Source organism: Sturnira hondurensis, unplaced genomic scaffold, assembly GCF_014824575.4.
Source record: "Sturnira hondurensis isolate 20B ecotype Veracruz unplaced genomic scaffold, ASM1482457v3 Scaffold0008640, whole genome shotgun sequence".
In the NCBI taxonomy this organism is placed as follows: domain Eukaryota; kingdom Metazoa; phylum Chordata; class Mammalia; order Chiroptera; family Phyllostomidae; genus Sturnira; species Sturnira hondurensis.
In genome coordinates, this window is record NW_028081271.1 from 22,214,915 (window position 1) to 22,239,755 (window position 24,841).

General features: G+C 39.3%; 1 protein-coding gene across 2 annotated transcripts in view; it reads right to left on the reverse strand.

Annotated features, from left to right (window-relative positions):
- Positions 1 to 6,660: 6,660 nt before the first annotated feature.
- Positions 6,661 to 24,841, reverse strand: part of KAT6A (lysine acetyltransferase 6A) — a 122,768-nt gene continuing 104,587 nt past the window's right edge. For both annotated transcript variants that reach the window (XM_037055456.1, XM_037055455.1), the window contains exons 14-17: positions 23,962 to 24,169; positions 22,221 to 22,823; positions 18,943 to 19,261; positions 6,661 to 10,793 (exon numbers count right to left, since the gene is read on the reverse strand). In XM_037055456.1, coding sequence (XP_036911351.1) covers positions 8,101 to 10,793; positions 18,943 to 19,261; positions 22,221 to 22,823; positions 23,962 to 24,169 — 3,823 coding nt within the window. In that variant the 3' untranslated portion in view covers positions 6,661 to 8,100. The remainder of the gene's footprint in view (positions 10,794 to 18,942; positions 19,262 to 22,220; positions 22,824 to 23,961; positions 24,170 to 24,841) is intronic.

Genomic DNA, 24,841 nt, shown 5'->3' on the forward strand with positions numbered 1-24,841 from the left:
GTCAATTTTTTGCCAAATTGATTTTAAAGATCAATGAAGTCACAAGAAAATGCCACTAGGAGTTTTTTAGGAATCTGATAAGCTAATTCTAAAAATTCATGGACATATGAAAGGCCTTGAAGAGGCAATCACTCTTAAAGAAAGATAACTTAGGGGCCCTGGCTGGTGTAGCTCAGTGGATTGAGCGCGGGCCTGCGAACCAGAGGATCGAGGTTCGATTCCCAGTCAGGGCACATGCCTGGGTTGCAGGCCGGTTCCCTGCAGGCCAACTCCCAGCAGGGGATGCACGAAAGGCAACCATACATTGATGTTTCTCTCCCTCTCTCCTTCCCCTCTAAAGATAAATAAATAAATAAAATCTTTAAAAAAAAAAGAAAGATAACTTAGGAGGACTTTACTTAATATCAAGACTTTTCATAAAGCTATAGTAATTAAGACAGGATAGACATACAGATCAATGAAACAGAATAAATATGGTCTCAGAGACCACAGACCTATGCACATGTGAACACTATGTAGAACAGTGGTGGAAAAATAAGTGATGTTAGAACTGTGTGAAGAAAAGGAAACTGGTCCCCTAACCCATGCTGTGAACAAAATTCCAGATATAGTAAAAGTTAACGATGTAGCAAGACAAAAAAGTTGTTACAAATTACTCTCACTATTACAATCCCAGGGTAGGAAAAACACCACCCCTGGAGGAAATCATTGAACTGGATCACAGTGAGAATTCGGTTCCTCAAAAGCCGCCATTAAGAAAGCAAAATGGCAAGTTGCACAATGGAAGAAGTATGTGTCATATATACGAACAGAACATTCTTCCAAAACATATGAGGTATTCCTACAAATCAATAGAAAAAGACAATAGTAATATAGGCAAAAGATTTCAAGAGACATTTTACAAAAGAGAAATTTCTTTAAAAGATTTGACTTATTTATTTTTAGAGAGTGGAAGGGAGGGAAACATCAACGTGTAGTTGCCTCTCACGTGTGCCCCCTACTGGGGACTTGGCCCACAACCCAGGCCATGTGCCCTAGACTGGGAATTGAACCAGCGACCCTTGGTTGGCTCACACATGTATCTCTCACACATGGATGTTTCTCCCCCTTCCTATTTCTCTACGTAAATAAATAGAAATCTTTAGAATGTATAAATGCATTATAGTATAGTCCTTTACTAGAATATTATACAGTGTGAGGATAATAGAGCAAAGGCAACATCATGAACAAATCTCACAATCAGGCTGAAGGAAGCCAGAGGCAAAATGAACTTATTCCATTTTTGTGAAGTTCAATAGCAGGCAAAATGTAACTCGGTGTTTAAGAATGCACACCTAGGTAGTAAAAACATTTTTAAAAGCCACAGAAAGTATTTACCACACAGGTCTGGTGATTATGATCAGCTGGGAGCGAATAGCAAGGTCCCTCCGTGGAGGATTCCTGGGCTGCTGCTCAATTGCTTGAGCCGACTTGTTTTCACGCAGGTTCAGATTCACCAAGCCGTACATGTTTTGTGTACTCTGCATGCACTGTATTCCCACCGTAGAAATGGGCATAAAGAAGACGCTGGGAAACCAAGTCTCTCTTCTCCTCGGGGCACGTTCCCATGTTCTCACTCTGCCTGAGCCTGCAGGGGAAGCAGCCAGCACAGCACAGGAGGAAGTGGATGCACGGGGGGGNCCCCCCCCCCCCCCCCCCCCCCCCCCCCCCCCCCCCCCCCCCCCCCCCCCCCCCCCCCCCCCCCCCGCAGATCCGCGAGAGGGTCTCCACAGCCCGGGAGCCCCAGTGAAACGACTCAACAGAGAGGCTGTAGCGGTTTCAGTTTCGGTCTGTTTTCCTATGTAATTTTTTTTAATCTTCACCCAAAGACATGCTCGTTGATTTTAGAGAGGGGAAGGGAGGAAGAGAAACATTGATATGGGAGAGAAACATTGATCGGCTGCCTCTCGTATGTGCCTCAACTAGGGACTGAACCCCAAATTTTGGCGTGTGCCCTGACAGGAAATTGAACACGCAACCTTTCCATTTATAGGATGACATTCCAACTAACTGAGCCACACCAGCCAGGACTCGTTTGTAATTTTTTTTAAAGATTTTATTTATTTATCTTTAGACGGGAAGGGAAGGAGAGAAATACCAATGTATGGTTGCCTCTGGTGAGTCCCTTGCTGGAAACTGGCCTGCAACCCAGGCATGTGCCCTGACTGGGGAGCGAACCACGATTGTGTGGTTCGCAGGCCTGCACTCAATCCACTGAACTACACCAGCCAGGGCTCCTTTGTAATTTTTAATAGAATTATTTCCTTGGCTCTCTGAAGTTGTTCTTGCAACATTCCTTATTACTCAGTTTCCAGATTACAACTTTCAATCAAGAACCCTTTGGAGATGTCCCCAAATTTATTAAATTGGGGTAAAAATAAATTGTTTATGAGTTCTAAACAATTCTATTTATCTTCCTTTAACAGGAGCTAAACAAACTTTTTAAAAATCGTGTAAATATTCTATTCTGCAAGAGGGCCTTGCGTTTAGGAAAGTTATCACTATCTCCTAGTAAATATGTAAGAGTTTTTATCTTTTCTGGAAAACTATGATTAAATTCAGTCATTTAAACGTAACTGACTATACAATAGCTGCTTTCCTTAAGCTTCTTTTAAAAAGAAATATAAGCCCTGACTTGTGTAGCTCAGCGGATTGAGCATGGGCCTGTGAACCAAAGGATTGCCGTTCGATTCCCAGTCAGGGTACATGCCTTGGTTGCAGGCCAGTTCCCAGCAGGGGATGCATGAGAGGCAACCATACATTGATGTTTCTCTCCCTCTCTCCTTCCCTTCCCCTTTAAAGATAAATAAATAAAATCTTTAAAAATAAAATAAAATTTCTAAAAAACTTTAAATCAACCAGTTAATTTTTTAAAAAAGTAATACAGCAATTAAACAATTTGAATTTGTTTGTACATGGGGGGAAAGCCTAGCTTTTATGTATATTTTTCTTTACTTTGTTCATAAGAGACTTTAAACTTAGGATACCAATTAAAATGTTTTAAAAGAAGTTTTCCAAAGTAAAAGATTCTGGGGTCCTCGAAAGCTCTTAAGGCCAATTTAAATAACTTCAGAGGTCACCTGAATGGCTTGTGTCTCCCAACATTAGCCAAATTTGAACTTTTTGGTGCATATTCATAGACACCCCCATGAGCTACACCAGCACTACAGTTCTGTGGTGGGGACACAGGCAGTGACTCCAACAGCTGACCTCTAAGTTCACCTGCTAGTGTTTGCTTATCTCCTGTTGTGTAAGATGGTTAGTTAAAATGAGTTAATTAAAGATGACCATGTCATCCCAAAGGATGTTTCATATTGTTTGAATGTTGCTTAAACCTGGCTTTCGGAAATACCAACTTGGTAAATAGTTACATGTTAGTACATTATTTGTCTTGCTAACAAGAATGTATACCTCACACTCAGAAAATATATTCACGAGTTGCAAAAAACACAATTTCCTATTACTGTATGGCTAGTGTTTCAAAATATCTGGAAAACCCCCAGTCCATCACAGGCCAGAGTTCTCCTTATTTCAGGCAAAAATTACACCTGCCACCTTGAGGGTTTTTGTAACCTGTATGCAATGTTCAGGCTCCTGTTGGTGTAACGAGGAGGCTCCAGGAAGTCCAACCTGGAGCTCTCCCTCTGGAAGAAAATCCATGGGTCTGTGCTGCCTTATGTAACCACACCAACTTACATAACAAACCCGTCCTGCCCCTTAACAAGGATATATTAAGACACGAGTCGGCTTTTATTTGGGGGATTGTTGGCTTTTAATTGAATGGTCATGCTCAAGAATTCCAGACATTAGCCACCCAAAAAAAGTTACTCTATGTAGTCTTCTGAGTTCATTTACAGAAACGTGTCACTTGAACCTTCAGATTTCTTGAAAGTCACATCAAGGATATGTAGCCCTTCCCTCCCCCCCCCACTTGTCGCAACAACCTGCTTACTCTATCCTGCCAACAAGGACGGTTACTTTGTTTCTCTTTACTATGTCTTCCCGTTACCCTCACTGACCCCACAGCCTGTGCACTGTGAGAAGACAAAGGCACAAAAACCACCACACACTGCCCAGACTGTAACAGGGAGAACCTAAAACAGTAATTCCCACCTAAAAAGCTAAAATGGTCAACCTGACATACTCTGGCTTTTGGCGAGTACATACTTGTCACCATGCTACAAAAGCTGCCATGCTCGGCAGGGCCTTGTAGAAACATGACTCCTGGGACCCTAGTTACTAAATGGACGGCAACAGTCTCAGCAACACACACGTTCACAAGTGTGTTACCACTTCCCTCCCACACCTGCCTTCTGACCTAGCCTGAAAGGCCAGAGGGTGGACAATAAAGAACTGAGAGCGCCTCCTCTACTCACATCATTTGTGAGTTGGCTATAAATGAAATTGCAGTATTCAAATTATATTTTAAACGTAATACATAGTGTTATGTTAAGTTTAATACTTAAAATGTATATTCTTTGGTTCCATTATCTCCTTTGTAGAAAAATCAAAATTGCTGCATGTTGACTTCCCTTAAAGCAGGTAGTTTGCAGTAGCAAAGGCAAGAAGTATATTTTCTAGACAATCCATTCACGACTGCATAGTGCCACAGCAGTCTTGGGGCCAAATCATGGTTAAGCGAGCATAGAAATCAAAGGGAAACAAACCAGTTCTTTCTGGATGATGACTTTATGCCCTAAAATTTTAATAGCATGAGGTTTAGAACAAATGTCTGCTATAGATACTATTCATTTACACTCCTTACATTCCTAACTAGTGTGAAAAATCAGCAGATAAAACTTGGGCGGTCACTACAATTTGTACCTGCTTCACCTCTCTACCCCAAGCAGCTGTCGGTTTCCCAAAGTTTAATCTAATTTTCTGGACTCTGCCTTATAACCAGAATTCTAAATGATCAGAGGCAAGCAGAGTAACTCAGAAAACATCAAAAAGAGATGTTCAACTTCAGAAGTTCAGGTCCTTGATGTGTAGCGAATCTCCCTAGATTACATAATCAGGTAAACTGGAATGAGAAAAAAACACTGCTTTATTTCAGGCCAAACAGCTATTTGTGCAACTGTATTTCCTTTCTATGGTTCGGTGAGTTACAATCCCTCTACAAGGTTTTCAAATGGATTTCCCTAAACAATCCAAAATGAGGTTACAATGCTATTTTCCTGGGAAAAGAAAAAGCACATCTATATTGTTGGCATTTAAACACACATATTTGAAACCTGGATTTTAAAGCAAAGGCCATGAACTTTTACTTGCTATATAAAGAGGCACATGAAACTGCTCTGCGCACACACAAAAAAACTGGAGTTTGAGATATTTGGGAGAAAAATTCCACATGCAAGACAGGCATCCAAAATGGCTCAACATAATTTATTTTTTTATGTTAAAATGTACAGAGTTCTTTTGAAAGTACTTGCTAGAAAGGGGGGAAAAGTGATATTACATACAAGGAGAGGAAGGGGGACCAACTGGCCCAGGAGCGCATGACATGGAGAAATACAAAGGCATCTAGGCACCCCTTCCCCTTAGCTTACAAGTCACCATGAACAAAGTACAAAGAGGTTACAAAACAGGAAAAGCAAATATAAACAGACAGGAATAGACTTAGTTAGCTTCATTTGTACATGCGGCTTTTAGAGGCATCTGGAGCTCTATTCACACACTCTAGAGATCTCTTTAAAGAGAATTTTTTTATCTTTCTTAAAATAGTTTTTAATATTCTACAACAAAGATAAAAAATTTTAAAGATGGAATGAAATGAAAAAGCTCTTATTTTAAAAGGCATCAAAGTTACTAACAGTGAGTTTTTAAATTTCTTTTTTAGAAGATTACCCAAGTTATTTTGCTAAAAATACATTTTTTTTTAAAACAGAAGTGAAAAAATGACAGGTACCAATATTACTGTGTTGGATAATTTCTTTTATAATATAGAAAAGAACATTTTCTCTACAATAGTTCTACAGTCACAAAAAGGCTTGTGGAAAAAGGGAGCTGCCCGATTGAAATTTTTTTAAAGAAAAAAAAAAGAAACACAACCGCAAACCAACAGAAACTGAATTCACGGCCCTCATTTCAACAGCTTCTCCTTCTGCCTTGACCCACCCTCCCCCAATATACTTCCCTCCCGACCCACCCCACCCCCACCCCCACCAGGAAGCAATGACAGAGCTGAAGATGTAGGGAGAGGGCAGCACAGTGCACTTTCTACACAGATGATTGAGAACTGGAATAGTATATACAGAGAAACCGGGTCCTACACAGCCTTGCACATGCTCAGAATTGACAGCGGTAAGATGTGGAATTCTGCCTTTTTCTACCTAACACATTTAATTGAGAAAGTCAATTAAAGTGTATTAAAAAAACCAACAAACTTGTGCATTTGAAAAACTTTAATGCCTAATTAGTACTTCAAAAAATTTATCTATATAAAATATACAAATAAAGGAGAGAATTTAATGCTTACAGGTATTTCTTTAAGCAGTTCTTCCCCCTTTTGGATATTTGACTGCACATACCAAGTGGTATAATAGTTTCCATCTTCTAATGATGGAGTATATATATATATATATATATATATATATATATATATATATATATATATATATATTACCTATCCCTGGAGCAATAGGAAGAGAATGGGCAAACTGGCTGCACAAGAGAAAAAAGAATGGAATTGGGAGCAACATATAGCCTGCTAAAACCCTGCTGTCCAGATTTGCCCTACTATGCTGGTGGTTGGTTTATCTATCCCTCTTCTCTTTAGCCACTCACTGGTGAGTGGCTGGTGCACTCTGATTCACAGGGGATGAACTCAGGATCTCAAAAGACAAATGAAGGCTAGAGGTATGTATCATTTAAGTAGCTATAAAACACACATGATCTCTCTTACGACACACAGTCTGTGTCATCTCTTCCAACATAAACAGTGTCAAAGGTGTGTCAGGTATTTTCAAATCACTGAAATGTACAGTCATTCACCAACACTGTAAGAATGCAAGAGGCTAAACCCTGGGGACTGAATTTAATCAGAGTCAAAGGCTCAAGAATCAAGACCCTTAGCATCTCAAAGTACATACTAAAAACAAGAGACTGCATGAAATACGGGCTTCATGGCTGATTCGCCAGGTGGTAAAACACAAGAGGTTAATTTCCTCTTTTGATTGTTAATTGACCATCTCTATTCCTCCAAGGCTAAATTAGGATTGCAAACAGCTTTCCTCTGAGATTCTGCTGTTAATTGAGACTTACAGTATTTTTGTGTCTCTGAGTGCTGAGTAGGAATAGTAAAAAAAATTATATTACACTTGATTTAAGAAAGACAAACATTTCAATGAAGTCCGTCTATAAAGAAACATTCTTGGGGAAAGGTTTCAAGAGGTGTGTATGTGTGTATGTGTGTGTGTGTGTGTGTGTGTGTAGGGAGTGGAGGGGATTTTAAAAGGAGAAGCATTTTCCTGCCTCACTTTATTAATAATAATAATAATAATAACAATAATAATAAGTTTAAGGAGCTTGGGTTGTTCTCCAGGTCCCCATCCGAGTCTCCCGTAAGTGCCTCCTGCTGGAATGAAGTAGGAAATGAAAGGTCGGGTTTGGAGGAGAGGGTTTGGCCAACCCTCGAGATGTATATATAACGTTTAAAAGTAACAACACTGGGAGCTGCAAACAGTAAGGGGAAACATACATTTTCAAATAAAGATATTTCACTTTTACACAAATTCTGTCCATGTGGTGTGTAAAGAAAGTAAGGCTCTTTTTAATTATGAAAAGATTTTTGTGCACGTTTCCCCATCCCCAAATCCATTTTTAGATGAGTTCTATTGTAAAATGTTCAAGATTATGAAGAAAACCAAAACCCGGAACAAAATGAACCCCCCAAAAAGAGAAGACCAGGTTTTCTAAAAAATAAAATAAACCAAAGAAAAATTCCTCTAAATCTACAGCAATATTTTAACTGGAAAAAAGGTCCATTTTTCTCTGGTTTGTCAGTATAAAAGGTTCCTTTATTTATATATATTTAAGTTTTTAATTGCAAGTTCATCTTGCTCATCTTCTCATGTAAGGTCCATTGAGTGACTGCTTGGGCACACCAGCAGCATTCATGTAGCTGTGATGGGAGGGGCCAGTGTACATCATGTTTCCATGAGGGTTTGGCTGCATAGGCTGCTGGGTATAGGCCTGGCTCCCCATCATCCCCATCTGCATCTGCATAGGATACTGTGCTGTCTGGTTCATGTAGGCAGGGTTACTATGGTAACTGCTGTTCATCATGGGCTGTGTCATTCGATAGCTGTTCATGGCATTCAAGGTGTTCATATTCATGGAATTGACATTATAGGCAGGGGTTGGCATTAAATTAACCCCCATGTTCATGCCACGCTGAACAGCCAACGCACGAGGGCCAGCCTGCATGGCAACGGCCGGTGGGCTGCGACCATACAGCTGCTGCTGGTGAGCAGCCGCAGAGGGCAGTGGTGCAGATTTGGAGCGGATGGAAATGTGCCCCTTGACCGGCATTTGCCCTTGCAACCTCTGAGTATGAGGAATGCCAATGTTGGTAGCAGACATGTTGCACTGTAGCAGAGGTGATGTGAGGTTCATGGTGGTGGATGCCAAGTTTGGGGGTGGCGTCATGGTGGCTTGTGCTTGAGGGGTCCCAGCTAATGGATGAGATGGAGCTAGCTGAGCCAGTCCTGTATTAGACAAAGAAACACTGGTTGCATAGGAAGTCACAGCAGGAGAATGGCTATAAGGCATGGCATGAGGGTCCATAATGGTGTTAGTCAGCTGCTGCAACTTGGCTAAACTGAAGGTGGCTGACGGTTGAGAGTAGCTGCCGGCACCAAAATCCCCTGGAATCCTCTCGTAGATACTGATGTTCCCAGTGCTTCCAGATTCTGGTATCTCCATGATCATAGGTGCTGGAGTGAAACTGTTATTCATACTACACTGTGACAGGGGCGGCTGCTGTTGAGGTGGGGGTGGGGGTTGAGGCTGCTGGGGTTGAGGTGGTGGCTGCTGCTGCTGCTGCTGCTGTTGCTGCTGCTGCTGGGGTGGTGGAGGCTGAGGTGCTGGTTGTTGCTGTTGTGGCGGCGGCGGCGGCGGCTGCTGCTGCTGCTGCTGCTGCTGCGGTGGTGGCGGCGGCTGTTGCTGGTTACTGGGAGGCCGCTCCACCACACAACTCTGAGGTGACTTGATGTTGCAGTTGGCAGCAGGCTGGACACTGTTCTGCTGCATCATACTGCAGCTGTTGCCCATGTTTGCCATTTGCTGAGTGACAACACAACTGTTCTGGGTGAGGCTGCTGGAGGACGATAACCCACCATAGGAACAGCTGCTCTGGGAAGAGTTATTCCCACAAATGCTGCCACCCATTGTGGAATCGTAACTGCTGGGGTTCTCATAGTTTTCTGTGGTGCTCTCAATGCTGCCCAGATCACTGAAGCCACTGTCCACCACCTGCTGAGAGTGGTCTGATACGGAAGGCACATCCATCATGGGGCTGGTCTCCATGTTCTGCATAGAAGGTGCGGACAGGGATCCTTGTTCTGGGCTGATCTGGGTGTAACCACTGTCGAGGGCAGGCACACTGGGACTGCTGACTGAACGGACTGATTGGCTTGGATGAGACTGAACAGAAGATATTGGGCTATTATGTTCTGAAGCATGACAGTCTTCAACCATGGACATCTGAGGGTCTTCATCAGCTTGGGTGTAGCTCTGCAAGGTCTGACAAGCCGCGAGTGTCTCTTCACAGTCCTGGTAGGCGCCCTCATGCTCATTGCTTTCTTCTTGGGTCAAAGACTGCACTGCTTGCACGGTTTCCAGATCCAGTTCACTATGGGGAATCTCGTCTTCCTCTTTTAACTCAATTAACTCTTCTTTAGAGTTTGAATCTTCCTCATGATCATCCTCAGACCCTGGCATATGCTCTGATACCACGGATGTTTCATGGGAAGTCTGTTCCTCTTCGGAATCTGGCTCTGTTTCATCTTTATCCTTTACATTCTCCCTACTGTTCTGCATATTCGTATCTAAAAAAGACTCCTGACCAGCAGACTCCTCCTTGACATCTTCTCTAATGGGCTGCTCCTCCAGCTCTTTTTTCTTTGTAGATTCTAGATGACCATCATCTTCATCGTCTGCATCATGGTCTTCATTCTGATTTGTCTCTACAGCCACTTCATCCTCTTCCTCTTGTTCCTGGTCTTCCAGTTCTTGTTGCTCTTCCTCAGACTGCCTCTGCTCTTCTGAGACATGGGGTTTCTCTTCTTCCTCCTCTACCTCAGCTTCTTTTGTTTCCATCTCAGGACTGTTGCTGCTATCCACTGGAGAAGCTGCTCTAACTTCACTGCTGGTTGTATCTTCTTCTTCTCCCTCTTCACCCTCTTCGGCTTCCATGTGCATCTCTTCTTCTTCCTTCCTTTCTTCAGTTAAAGGCAAGTCTCCTTTTGATTCAACAGTTTCTTCACTCTCTTGAATTTTGAGTTTACGTCCAGGTTTAGGAATGGGGACAATGGGCTCAACAATGCATTCTTGAGTAGAAATGGGTATGATTTCCCGATTCAACTTAAATCCTGGTTTCCGACCAGGTCTTTTCTTCCAGTGGATTGGTTTGCGGCTCTTGCCTTTAGGCCATCCCTTTTTCTTTTTCATAGGTGTGGATGTATCTGGTTCAAGTGGAGAATCCTTCACATCACATTTTCTCAAGACAGGCACTGGCTTGAGAATAGGAGTGTCTGTATAGGAGGAATAAAAAATAAAAATAGGTTACAAGATCTTGTATTTTCTGGTGCCTTTTTCTGAGACCAGCATGTAATATAAATAATTTCATTAATCATTATAAACTCTTGATTTTCAAGTTAAGAATCTAAAGAAGAAACTTAACTAGTAACATCTCCTAAAGTCACAAGATAAACAGGCAGAGGGATGAAAGAATGCTGCTCAACATTCTGCTACCATCCATTAGTTAAAGCCAGTTCAAGTTTATCATCGCTGAGGACATGGCTTTAGAAAGTTCCCCTAAGATTCACTTCCATCACCCTATGAAATGGAGATGAACTTTATAAAGATGCAAATATTATGCAGTTATTATATCTACTTTAGGCAAGTTGTCTTTATTTTCTCCGTTTTTTCTCTGTGTGCCATTTATATTATCTCTCTGGTTTCTCATTCTCCAAAAACATCATTACTTCAGGTAATATGAGCCCATTACACAGGCCATGATTGAGCAGTCCTACAAAACAAATGTCAGTCAATGCTGTGTTTGTATGGGAATAGCTGTGAGGTAATTGGTCTTAGACAAACACTGACCTGAAGAAGAAGCGTATGTAACCAATAGCAATGGTTTATTTGAAATAAATTTGATTTTTGCATTATTTTCTCCCCATATTTTTTTTTAATTGTAGTAAAATTTGTGCCACATGAAGAGCACAAAATTCACCACCTCCAGTGTTTGACGTGGCATTAAGTACATTCACGTTTCCCATTCATTTTTAAAATGTAATCTTCATTGCATTCTTTTCCATTATCCTTCAATCCCTTTGCACCTGTATGCCCCCAGCAATCACACTGTTGGACCAGTCCATGTGCTTTTTCCCTTTTTGGCTCGATCCCTCCACCCCCTCTAAACCCATGCCCCACAGCTGTCAGCCTGCTCTCTATCTATGAGTCTGTCTTAGATTCCAGTTATGAGTGAAATCATATGGCGTTTGTCTTTCTCTGACTGGCTTACTTAGTATAATGTTCTCCAGGTCCATCTGTCCAATTGAAAGGGTTAAATTTTCTTCTTTTTATGGTCAAGTGGTATCACACTGTGTACACGTCCCATAGTTGCTTTATCCACTCATCTACTGATGGCCACCTGGGCTGCTTCAGTATCTTGGTGATTGTAAATAATGCTGCAATGAACATAGGGATGCTTGTGTTCTTTAGAATTAGTGTTGTTGGTTCCTTTGGATATACTCTCAGAAGTGGGATCACTGGGTAAAAGGGCAGTTCCATTTTTAATATTTTGAGGCATCTCTATATTGCTTTCCACAGTGACTGCACCAATCTGCATTCCCACCAGCAGTGCACAAGGGTTCCCCTTTCTCCACATCCTCGTCAGTACTTGTTCATTAATCTACTGACGATAGCCATTCTGACAGGTGTGAGATGGTATCTCATTGTGGTTTTAATGCGCATTTCTCTGATGACTGCTGACACTGAGCATCTTTTCATATGTCTATTGGCCATCTGTATGTCCTCTTTGGAGAAGTGTCTATTCAGGTTCTTTGCCCACTTTTAAATCAGGTTGTTTGGTTTTTTGGTGTTGAGTTTTATAAATTTTTAATATTAACCCCTTATTGAATGTACTGGCAAATATGTTGTCCCATTATGTGCGTTGTCTTTTTATTTTGTTGATGATTTCCTTTTCTGTGAAAAACTTTTTAGTTTGACATAGTCTCATGTATTTTTTGTTTCCTTTGACTGCAGAGACATACTCAATAAAATACTGCTATGAGCAATGTCCGAGATTTTTCTGCCTATGGTTTTTTTTACAATTTTTACAGTTGTGAACCTAACATTTAAGTCTTTGATCCAGTTTGAATTTATTCTTGTGTGTAGTGTAACAAGGTGGTATAGTTTAATTTTCTGCATGTATCTGTCCAATTTTACCTAAATCATTTATTGAGTAAACTATCTTTAGTCCATTGTATGTGTTGCTTCCTCTGTCGAATATTAATTGACTATAAAAGTGTGAGCATATTTCTGGGTTCTCTATTCTGTTCTATTGATCTATGTGTCTGTTTTTATGCCAGTATCAGGCTGTTTTGATTACTATGGTCTTATAGTACAGAGGGCCATATAATATATAGTATATATAGTATAGTGATATTAGGTAGTGTGATTCCTTCAACTTTGTTCTTCTTTCTCAGGACTACTGTTGCTATGCAGGGCCTTTTGTAGCTTCGTACAAATTTTTGAAACATTTGTTCTAGTACTATGAAATACATCATTGAAATCTTGATAGGAATTGTATTGAATCTATAGATTGCTTTGTGTAGTATGGACACTTTAATGGTGTTAATTCTTCCTACCCATGAACACTGTATGTGCTTCTACTTATTTGTATCCTCTTCAATTGCTTTCTTCAGTGTCTTATAATTTTAAAATACAGTTTTTTTATAACCTTGATTAGGTTTATTCCTAGGTATTTAATTCTTTTTGAAGCAAATGTAAAATGAATTATTTTCTTAATTTCCCTGTTAGTTTGTTATCAGCATATAAATATGCAACTGATTTCTGGATACTAATTTTGAATCCCGCTACGTCACTAAATTCATTTATCAGTCCTAGTAGTTTCTTGGTGGCATCTTTGGTGTTCTCTATGAATAGTATCATGTCATCTGCAAATAAAGACAGTTTCACTACTTCCTTCCCAATTTCCATACCTTTTATTTATTATTGTCTGATTGCTGTGGCTAGGATTTTGAGTACTGTGTTAAATAAAAGAGGTGAAACCAGACACCCCTGTGTTATTCCCGATCTTAAGGGGAAGGAACACTTGTAGTTTTTGCCTGTTGAGTATGACACTGGCAGTTGAGATTGCCATATATGGTCTTTATTATGTTTAGGTATGTTCCCTCTCATCTCTCTTTGCTGAGAGTTTTTATTGTAAATGGGCACTGGATTTTACCAGATGCTTTCTTCTGCATCCACTGATATGATCATGTGGTTTTTATCCTTCATGTTTATGTGGTGAAGCATATTTATTGACTCACAAATATTGTACCAACTTTGCATTCCTGGAATAAGTCCCATTTGATCATGGTGTATGATCTTTTTGATGTATTGCTGTATTCAGTTTGCTAATATGTTGTTGAGGACTTTAATGTCTGTGTTCATCAGGGACATTGGCCTATAATTTTCTTTCTTTGTAGTGTCTATTTGGTTTTGGAATTAGGATAATGCTGGCCCCGTATAATGAGTTTGGGAACCTTCTCTCCTCTTAAGTTTTATGAAATGGTTTGAGAAGGAGAGATGTTAATTCTTCCTGGAATGTTTGGTAAAATTCGCTTGTGTAGTCATTTGGTCCAGGGCTTTTGTTGGTTGTTTTTTTTTAAAATTACTGCTTCAGTTTCACTAGATATAATTTGCTTGTTCAGATTCTCTGATTCTTCTTGACTTAGTTTTGGAAGATTGTACATTTCTAGGAATTTATCCATTTCATCCAGGTTGTCCAGTTTGTTGGCATATAGTTGTTCATAATATTTTCTTATAATTCTTTGAATTTCTTTGGTGTCAGTTGTTATTTCTCCTCTTTCATTTTTGATTTTATTTATTTGAGTCCTCTCTCTTTTTTTCTTGATGAGTCTGGTTAAAGGTTTGTCGATCTTGTTTGTCTTTCCAAAGAACCAGCTCTTGGATTCACTGACTTTCTTTGTTATTTTTTTTAGAGTTTATTTTGTTTATTTCTGCTCTAATCTTTATTTCCTTCTTTCCCACTTTGGGCTTTGCTGCTTGTTCCTTTGTAAGTTCCTTTAAGTGTAAATTTAGATGGTTTGAGCTTTTTCTTTTCTTTTTTTTTTCATTGAGATAGGCCTATAACACTATTTATTTCCTCTTAGGACTTGATTTCCCTGTGTCCTACAGATTTTGGATGGTTATGTCCTCATTTACCCGTTTCAAGGTATCTTTTGATTTCTTCATTTATCTCATTGCTGAAACATTTACTGTTTAACAATGTGTTATTTAGCTTCCATGTCTCTGTGCATTTTTCAGTGTTCTTCTTGCGACTGATTTCTAGTTTCATTGCATTGTAGTCAGAGAAGATGCTTGATATAATTTCAATCTTCTTAAATTTACTGAGACTTATTTTGTGTCCTAACATGAGGTCTTTCCTAGAAAATGTTCCATGTGCACTTCAAAACTATGTATATTCTGCTACTTTGGGGTGAAATGCTCTGAAGATATCAATTAAATCCACTTGATCGTGTGTGTGTGTGTGTGTGTGTGTGTGTGTGTGTGTGTTAAGGCTGCTGCCTGCTTGTTAATTTTCTGTCCAGAAGATCTATCCATTGAAGTCAATGGGGTGTTAAAATCTCCAACCTTGACTGCATTTCTGACAATATCTCCCTCTATGTCCACCAAGATTTGCCTCACATATTTAGGTGCCCTATGATGGATGTGTAAATGTTTACTAGGTTTATATCCTCTTCTTGGATTGTTCTCTTTTTATCACTATGTAGTGTCCTTCTTTGTCCCTTAGTATAGCCTTGGTTTTAAAGTCTATTTTGTTGGATATAAGTACTGCTATCCCAGCTTTTTTACCTTTCCATTTGCATGACATATTTTTTCCATCCCTTTATACTTTTAGTCTGCATATGTCTTCTGATCTGACATGGCTCTGTTGGAGGCAGCATATAGATAGGTCTTGTTTTCTTATCCATTCAGCTACCCTATGTTTTTTGGTTGGAATATTTAGGCCATTTACATTTAAAATGATTATCGATAGGTACGTATTTAGTGCCATTTTACTGTTGGACTATTTTGCACCTTTTTTCCCTTTTTCTTCTTAAAGAAAGTCCTTTAACATCTGTTGCACTGCTGGCTGGTGTTAACAAGCTCCTTTAGTTTTTCCTTGTCTGAGAAACTTATTTCTCCTTTAATTTAAAATGATATCCTTGCTGGGTAAAGTAGCCTTGATTGTAGATACTTACTTTTCATCACCTTTAATATATCACCTCACTCCCTTCTGGCCTGAAATGTTTCTGTTGAGAAATCAGATGACAGTCTAATTTCTTATATGTAACTACCCTTATATGCAACTACCTGCTTTTCTCTTGTGACTTTTAGGATTCTCTCCTTGTCTTTAAGCCTTGCCATTTTAATTATGACATATCTGTGTGTAGACCTCTTTCGGTCCAACTAGTTGAGACTCTCTGAGCTTCCTGGACTTGTGTGTCCTTTTCCTTCACCCGATTAGGAGAGTTCTCAGCCATTATTTCTTTAAACAAGCTCTCAATCCCTTGCTCGCTCTCTTCTTCTCCCATGATGCGGATCTCATTACACTTCATGCTATCCAAAATATTTCTTAAGCTCTCCTTTTTAAAAAAAAAAAAACTTTTTTCTTTTTGCTGTTCTGCCTGGGTGTTTTTTCTACCTTATTTTCCAAATCACTGATTTGATCCTGTTTCATCTAAGCTATTGTTTATTCCTTCCACTGTTTTATTTCAGACATTACATTTTGTTTTTCTAACTGGTCTTTTTTTATAGTTTCTGGGTTTTTTTTTATGCTGCTGAGTATCCTTATAATCATCATTCTAAACTCTCTATCAGATAAACTGTTTGCCTCCATTTCATCTAGCTCTTCTTCTGGAGAAGTCTCTTGTTCTTTCTTCTGAGGTCTGTTTCTTTGTCTTTCCATTTTGCCTCCTTCTTTATATTTGTTTCTATGGATTAGGTAGACTGCACAGACTCTGGTGTAGGCCTTTGTCAGACACTGCTTGTGAGTGGCCCTTGTCAACCTGTTTGGAGCTGTCAGCAATCCACTGTATGTGGCTCCCTCTGCCGGGCCTGTTTGTGTGCAGAAACAGATTGCACACCAAGGCTGGCTTTTATTAGCCCTGGGCCCTGGGGAGGGTCAGCTGAAGTCTCACAATGCTCCTGAGATCTGCCTTAGTCATTAAACTAATCACTAATACAGTCGCAAGCTGTAATCAGCAGCCAGGCTTTACCTCCACAGTGTGGGGCAGAGTAATTCCTGTGTGTGGGGCTATTGCTTCCCCTCAGGCTGATACAAACTGAAGAGGAGTGTTCTGTCTAAGAAAGATGGCTTCTGCAGGATGGGGAATGACTTAGCACAGGGATCCTGGCAGCTGTTCCTTCAGTTCTCTCTCCAGAGCCACGAACCCCAGATTCTCCTCATGCATGGCTAGTCTTTTCTGCTCTCTCTCTGCTGGGAGCCAGGGTAAGTGGCTGCAAACAAAATTTTGTGCATTGGCCCTTTAAGAGGCTCTCTCATCTCTGAGTCTCTAGCCATCTCCCCCTGGCAGTTAGAAACCCTGATGCTTTTCACAGATGGGTGTTATCTGTGCTCCTTTCTGGCTTTAGTGCTGTAGGCTGGGGAACCCATCTTGGGGTTTAGATCCCACACTTCTCAGGGGGAACCCACCAGTTGCTGAAATCTCTCTCCAGAACTTCCACTGCTGCCCATGGGAGCCCAGCCAGGACTCTTGTGCCTCCTCTGCACTCCCTACCAGTCTTGTCGTGGTGAAGTAGCTTCTTCTGTCTATCCTTGGTTGTAAGGCTTCACTCCAGCTAGTTTTCAGAGCTGGTTATTCAGAATGATTCCTCTGCAATTTAGTTGTAATTCCAGATAGGTCCTGGGAGGAGGTTAGTGTGGATTCCACTTACTCCTCCACCATCTTGGATCCCTTCCCATTAATTTTTAAAGGGAAGAAAACAAAGGCAAGAACAGGATTTTGTGGGGAGAGCTAAAAAAGTATATTTGGTAATAATAACTTGAAAAAACAGAAAATGTGTCAAACTCAACATAAACTTAGAGTATACTATTTTAGTTTATTATGATACAAGTTAGAATTTTACTAATATGCCAAATTTAAAAAGTAAATTTTTAGTTTCCTACTTATTATGTATCTCAAAATATAATGAAACTCTGAAAAATCATTCCCAATAAAGGAAAGACTTCAGTCATCTTATCACTTTAGTTTTATTTTTTTAAGAATTTATTTTTTAGTGAGAGGGGAAGGGAAAGAGAATGAGAGGGAGAGAAACATTGATCAGCTATCTCTCACATGCTCCCGACCAGGGACCTGGCCCTCATCCCAGATGTGTGCCCTGACTAGGAATTAAACAGGGGGACTTTTGGTTTGCAGGCTGATGCTCAACCCACTGAGCCACACCAGCTACAGCCAATTTATTAAAAGTATTATATAAATAGAAAAATGGAGAAAATGAAAGTCATCCCCACTAGATCTGAAACTGAGAGAATTACTTTTAAAAAACTCAGCTAGTAAATATATAACAGCTATATATTCATATGTACAACTACTATAGATTTGTTCAAATTCACCCAGCAAAATAAAGTTTAGTTTGACCCCACGCTAGGCAAACATTGCAGAACAGACAACATGATACACTGGCAAAATCTTCAGGCTAGGATGCAAATGACTAGTGTGTGACCCAGCTCACATGTGAGACCGAGTTTCTTCATTTCTAAAGAAGAAAGGACAATAAGTGTATTTTAAAAGTGAATCATTGACTGTTTAGCTATGCCATTAAATTTAACCTATTTTGAGGCACTGTTACTATTTTTATTAGAAATTTATTACTAATTGAGTAAGACACTTAGAGACATGGTTCAGGAAGGATTCCTGAACAGATCTGAACAACGGTCCAATTAAATGAATCTGATCTTATTTAAGAACCTTCTTAGCATTTATTCACTTAACAATTTTTATTGAGTACCTATATTAGGCACTCAGCATATGACAACTAGCAACATAGATTAAGTCTACAGAGCACACATTCTAGTAAAGAGTTATTACCTAAATATCTTCCTGACACTGTCTAATCTACCTACTAACTAAAGTTTCAGATAATGAACAAAGAAGGATTAGGCAGAAAAAGAACAATTTCCTAACAAGATATTTTCTGCAGAAACAAAAATAGATCCTGAGTTGAAGGGGAAACTAGAAAAAATCACTTCAAAAGGAGAGAGGACTAAAAGTAGGTGAATACACTCGATACAAGTTTTTAGAGGTTAGTTGCTTAGAAGGTTGTGTTCATTTTTCAGCCTTTTTATTGAAGGGTTTACAGCTACCACTGCTGTATATTTAAAGACAATAAAACTACAATAAGCAAAAGTTCTGTAAAACATACCATCAACATCATCCGACTCTTCATCGTCATCATCATCTTCATCCTTAGACTTCCTCTTAGAAGAGGACCGACACCTGAGAACGTCCTGTGAGGATAACCGATGGAAGTATCCTCTAGAGAAGAGTTCACTGTCATCCTCTTCTTCCTCTTCTTCATCAATTTCAAATGTGGGTTCTAATCTTGGCATTGGCCTCTCAGAGTCAGAGTCTTCAAAAGGTTCATCTAAGACTTCTGTAGTCTCAGAAATAGTTTCTGTGACCACACTGCTATTGTGATGTTTGCGCTTTCGGACTCTCCTTCTACGGTGAAGAATTGGTTTCTATTTAAAAGAGAAAAAATTTTATTAATAGTAGTAAACACTATCATTGTTATTAATAACATGATTAATAGTTTTTAAACCTAATAGAATTATCATATATAAAATGAGGATGCTGTTTAGCAAAAGATACTTTGAATATTATTTCAAAATACTATAGTAAGATACTATATAGCCCTGGCCAGGTGACGCAGTTGGAACGCTGGCCCACACACCAAAAGGTTCTGGGTTCGATTCCTGGTCAGGACACATACTTAGTTGCAGGTTTGATCCCCAGTTGGGGCATGTACAGGAGGCAACTGATACAAGTCTGTTTCTCTTTCTTTTTCTTTCTCTCTCTCTCTCTCTATCCCCCCCTCTCTCTCATCAATAAACATACCCCCCTCAGGTGAGGATTAAAAAAATACTATACATAATGTATCTTAGACACATAGATATTGGATAACTGGATACAACTTTGTAAAAGAATAGACAGGCATGCCCAAAAGAGCAGATATTGTAATTACCTTATTAACAGTTCAGTTAAATTAAACACCCTAAGGAGTTGTCTATTTCAGGACTGAAAATGATACATGGGCTAGTACCTTAACTTCTCTTTTCCTCAAGAGAAAAGACAAAAGGAATAAAACACTTCCTTTTTGTTTCATTGCTCTACTATGAAGGTCAGCAGAATTACCAGTGAAGAGGTATGCTATTTTCATGGGCTAGCCATACAGTTATATTTGAATGCAGAAATACGGAGCTGATATATATTTACTTGGTGTTAGTGAAGCATATAAATTGTAAAATAAATGTTATTGGAATTTGGCACATTAGGCACAATTTTGTACTAAGGTTGATCTAATACCTTAAATAACACAATAGCACAAAACAATGATGATGCACTGGAAGTGAGCTAAGCCAAACTCCCTCCTTCTATAGATACGAGAAGGACTGTATCTAGGATACAGTCCTTGACAGGACTGAAGGTCACGCATCTAGTCAATATAGAAATGGCTATAAAATACAGTTTCTGACTCCCAGTCAAGTGAATTTCTTCAAGAACTTCAAAAGTACTTCGTACATGATATTCCTTTTTACACAAATAGCATAATTTTATTTTTATAAATAGGCAATACAAGCATAGGATGGCAAAGATATATTCTTATGGTCACATAATGAATAGTAGAGTTAGTCAAGAGTTCACTTTTTCTCCACTTCAAATTTACTAATTCTTCTAGTTAAGAATACAATTTTCAAAATAGGCTAAACATGGCCTACTCTTTGGAAAAATCACTGATTCTAGGATTGGGGCATAAAATATTCAAGTTGAAGCTGAAACATCTTGTAGCACCAGAAAGTAAGGAAGTGCTCAAAACAAAACAAACAAAAAAACTCTGAATGATGAGGGCATGTACGTTAAAGGGACACAGGAGCAAAACTGAAAGAGCTCCTAATGACCAAAGCTAGAATAATTTGAGTAACAAGTTAAATAAAATAGCAGTATTGGATTATAACCTAAAGCATAGTTATTCTCTGAGTCCATACTGATATAAATAAAAGCATTAATAAGTAAATGAACAGATAAAGGAGAATACTTAAGCAAACAAGTAAGTAAATGAAAGTGCATAAATATCCCAGGCAGAATTCTAAGTAAATAGGTATTCTGCTCTTAAGGAGTGAAGTATTACTCCCCATATCTTAAGTGTAGGCTGCCAGTGACTTTCTTCCGGAGAGCACAGTAGGGACAGGGAACAAAAGAGTGACTTGATGGTGGAGAAACCTCACAAACACCACCACAAGCCAGGTGACAGAGGCTGACGATTGTGAAAAGTCATTTGGTATATATACCTACCAACAGCAGACACCCTTTGCATGATGTGATGAGAATGACACTTTACCTCTGTGGTCTTCTTCTCAAAAACACACTACCCCATTCTAGCATCATGAGGAACATTCCCCAAACTTTCAAGGAGTCTGAGAGACTACTAAAACTAAGAAGGGACTAAGGAGACGTAACTACTATCAATAAATGTAATGTGGTACACTGGATGGGATCCTGGAACAGAAAAAGGACACTAGGGAAAACTGAGGAAATCTGAGTAAAGTACCATAGTTTGCCATGTATAATGTGCACCCATGTTTCTGCACATTATACACGGGGTTATCAGACCCACCGTACCCACAGTGTGTAATCATTATACCCATGCGTAATGTATATCCTTATTTTTCCCTCAAAAATCTGGACAAAAAGTGCACATTATGCATGGCAAAATATGGTATGTACTCTAGCTTATAATTAGTTAGTTCACTATATGTGACAAATGTACCATATCAACCTAAGAAGTTAATAACAGAAGAAACTGGGTATAATGAATACAGAAACTCTCTGTACTTTTTTGCAATAATTCTAAATCTAAATAAATCTAAAACTGTTCTAAAATTAAGAGCCTCTCATTCAAACTTTGCATGAGGATGAAATACATACTGGTAGCTTAGAAAATATTTTTAAAACAGAGTTAAGTCAAACTATTGGAGGAGTTGAAGGGGAGAGAGAGGACGGAGGTGACAGTACGGGAAACCGTGCCGCCTGCGGTGAGGTGAACGGAGTCACTGAGCAGCCCTACAGACGTCCACGGAACCGTGATACTTGCCTCTTCTTTTCTAACAGAAACATTTCTAATCTATAAAGTCTTTTAAAGTATTTTTTAAATCCCCAGAAGTCATGATTTAAATTTCAAACTAGTAATTCAAAAAACAGTCTATCATACCTTAAATATGCTTGTGACTTCTAAGCTAATTCCATGAACCAAAGAAAACATACCCACATTTCAGATGTTCACTGGGAACACTATACTGAGGCTTCAAGTTTAAAAAAATTACACACTAAGAATTTCTATATTTACTTTTTCAGAACTCTGGGACAACGACTGTATACAGTAAACTGCAGGTGGAGGGAAAAAATGTCAAAGGCTCGCCTTACCTTTCGCTTCAGCGTGGGCTTTGTAAGGATCGGCGGTGAGCTGGAGCGAGGACTTTCCGGCTCCTCTTCCTCCTCGCTGCTCTCACTGAAGCCCCTAAGGAGAGCCCTGTCCCCATCGCTATAGCGACGGGGAAGTCTGTCACTGCCTTCTGCTAACCTACACTTCAGAGCCTCGGGGCTTTTCTTTAACTGTCCTCGCCAGAGGTCGACCCCCTCACTGAGTCTTCTTTTGGGAATGTCTGGCTTTCCATCTTGGCTCGGTTGCTCCTGAAAGGCTGCCAACTGCTCCTCACTTTCAGTGTATTGTTCTCGGGAGGTTTCTGATTTTTCCTCACATTCTCCATATTGTTCCTGAGGAGTTGATGACTCTTCCAAGAGCAGTTTAGAATCTTTATCACTAAAACGTTCCTGGGTTTTTTTGTTCTTCCTCCCCCAGCGGCCTCGCCGAGATGGCTGATTATTTGCAGGAAGACTATCACGGGGAAGGACTTGTTTGTTCAAACGTGTAGAGCTAGCTGGTGCCAGAACTTCTGGTTTCTTTTCATTTTCTATTGAGGAATAAGAATCTTGTTCTTTGTTCTCCCGAGATGTAGATTTTACCGCCTGATTTTAGAAAAGAAAACCATGGTGGTTAATTTTTCACTCTTACCTGAGTATATCTCTTATTCTGACCTTTTAAATACTACAAAAACAGAGTTTTGAAAAAGGAAATTATTATTTAATAGCTGTCATAAATACTTCTTATGTGTCAGACGCTGTTTTAAATGTTTTATAGGTATATCTTCACGACTGTATAAAGTATAATTAATTATACGCCCATTTTGCAAATTAGGTAACTAAGGCACAGAAAGTTTAAGTGACCTGCCTCAGCTCACACCATAGCAAACGAAGAAGGGGTAGATTAAATACAGCAGTCTGACCCAAAGAGCTAGTGCTCTTAGACACTACGCAATACTATCTTCAACAAACAAAGTGAATGTTACTGTTCTTATAAATCTCAGTTCATGAAACTTCTCAGAGATAAAAAGTTATAAACAGAGGAGATGGGCTCTTGGGCTGGAGCAAGAAAAAGGGGGTGTTTGAAAATTTTTCTGTAATTATTTTATTTTTATTCTGAACATTTAATTTTAAAATTTATATTAAACAGGGGCATAAAATTGGTCATGGTTATCAAAGAAAGACATAGATTTTTTAAAAGGATGAAAGGTCTGCTTTAAAAAAAAAGGTATGCATCACATGAAGGCAAATACTGAAAATTACAGTCTCTCCCTTTAATGGCCGTAACACATTAATAGTTAAAGACTTACTTTTTATCTACTGAACTATTTAGTGCTCTCTTAAAAACATACACATATGTCTCCATTATTCCATGTTTTATTTTTAAGAAAAATGTATCTTCATTTCATTTTTAACAACAGTGAGATTTAAATTCAATTCAGATTCCTTAATTGCTATGTAGCTTAAAATTTAGCTGATTATTGACATTTTGGCAAGAAATATTTAATCATAACTAATATAACAAATTGAAGGATCTCCTGATAATCTAAGGCTTAAAAACATACAAATAAGTAAATAAACCCAGTTTTCCTGAAACGTCTATCATTAAAATAAACTCTGAAAGTCTAATGTGAACTTCCTGTGTGTGTGAATCTTAAACCAATATAGACTGTTGTTTGTGTATCTCATGAAAACCAAAAACACATCCTAGGTCATCAAAAACAGAGACTACTCATGTCCTTACACTTGTCTCTAACTCTCTTTCCTGACACTGAGGCTCTCCGTTTTCTTCCTCCTCAGCTTCCTCCTCTTCCTCCTCTGAGACAACAGAATTGGAGACTATGACAGGAGTCCAGCGCAAACACTCAGGATCCACATCTATGGGTCGCAAATTCAGCTGAAGCTTTGCCATGTGATCCTGAATAAGTTTTTCCCGGCGGATAATCACAAATCTGGAACCAAGGAAAAGTTTATAGCAATCAACAATGAACAAAGAGTACCACACCATGAATGCGGAGGCACAGCCCCCAGGAAATCTTAAGACATGATGACGAATGGTTTAAAATAGCAAGACTGGGAAGCTGAAATACAGAAATACACCATCACATGAGATAGCTAAAAAATATGAAGTTAGATAAATACTTCACACTTAACTACAGAAATGGACAAAGTTTTTCTGTTTTTTTTAACTATTATATTTATTTTTAGAGACAGGGGAAGGAGGGAGAGGGAGAGAGAAACACTGGTTGTCTCTCATATGCACACCCCATTTGGGGACTGAACCCATAACCCAGGCAGGAATCGAACCAGTGATATCTTTGAGAGATGCTGTCCAACCAACTGAGTCATACCTGTCTGGGCTGAATGAAGTTATTTTAATCACTTATTGTCCCAAACTTCCCTCCTTTGGAATTTCTGATACTTTCCCGAACTCTACCTCTTATTCTCCATATTTCTAGCTCACATGCCTCCTTTTTCAGAGACCTTTTCCCATCCACTCTAGATAAGTGTGAGCTCTTTCCTTTGACTTTATTTCATTTTGTAGCATGTATGCGAAAGTAAATCATGGAAGTAAATAATTCACCTGACATTGTTTCTGGGGCTGAAGAAGCTCCCTATATTAG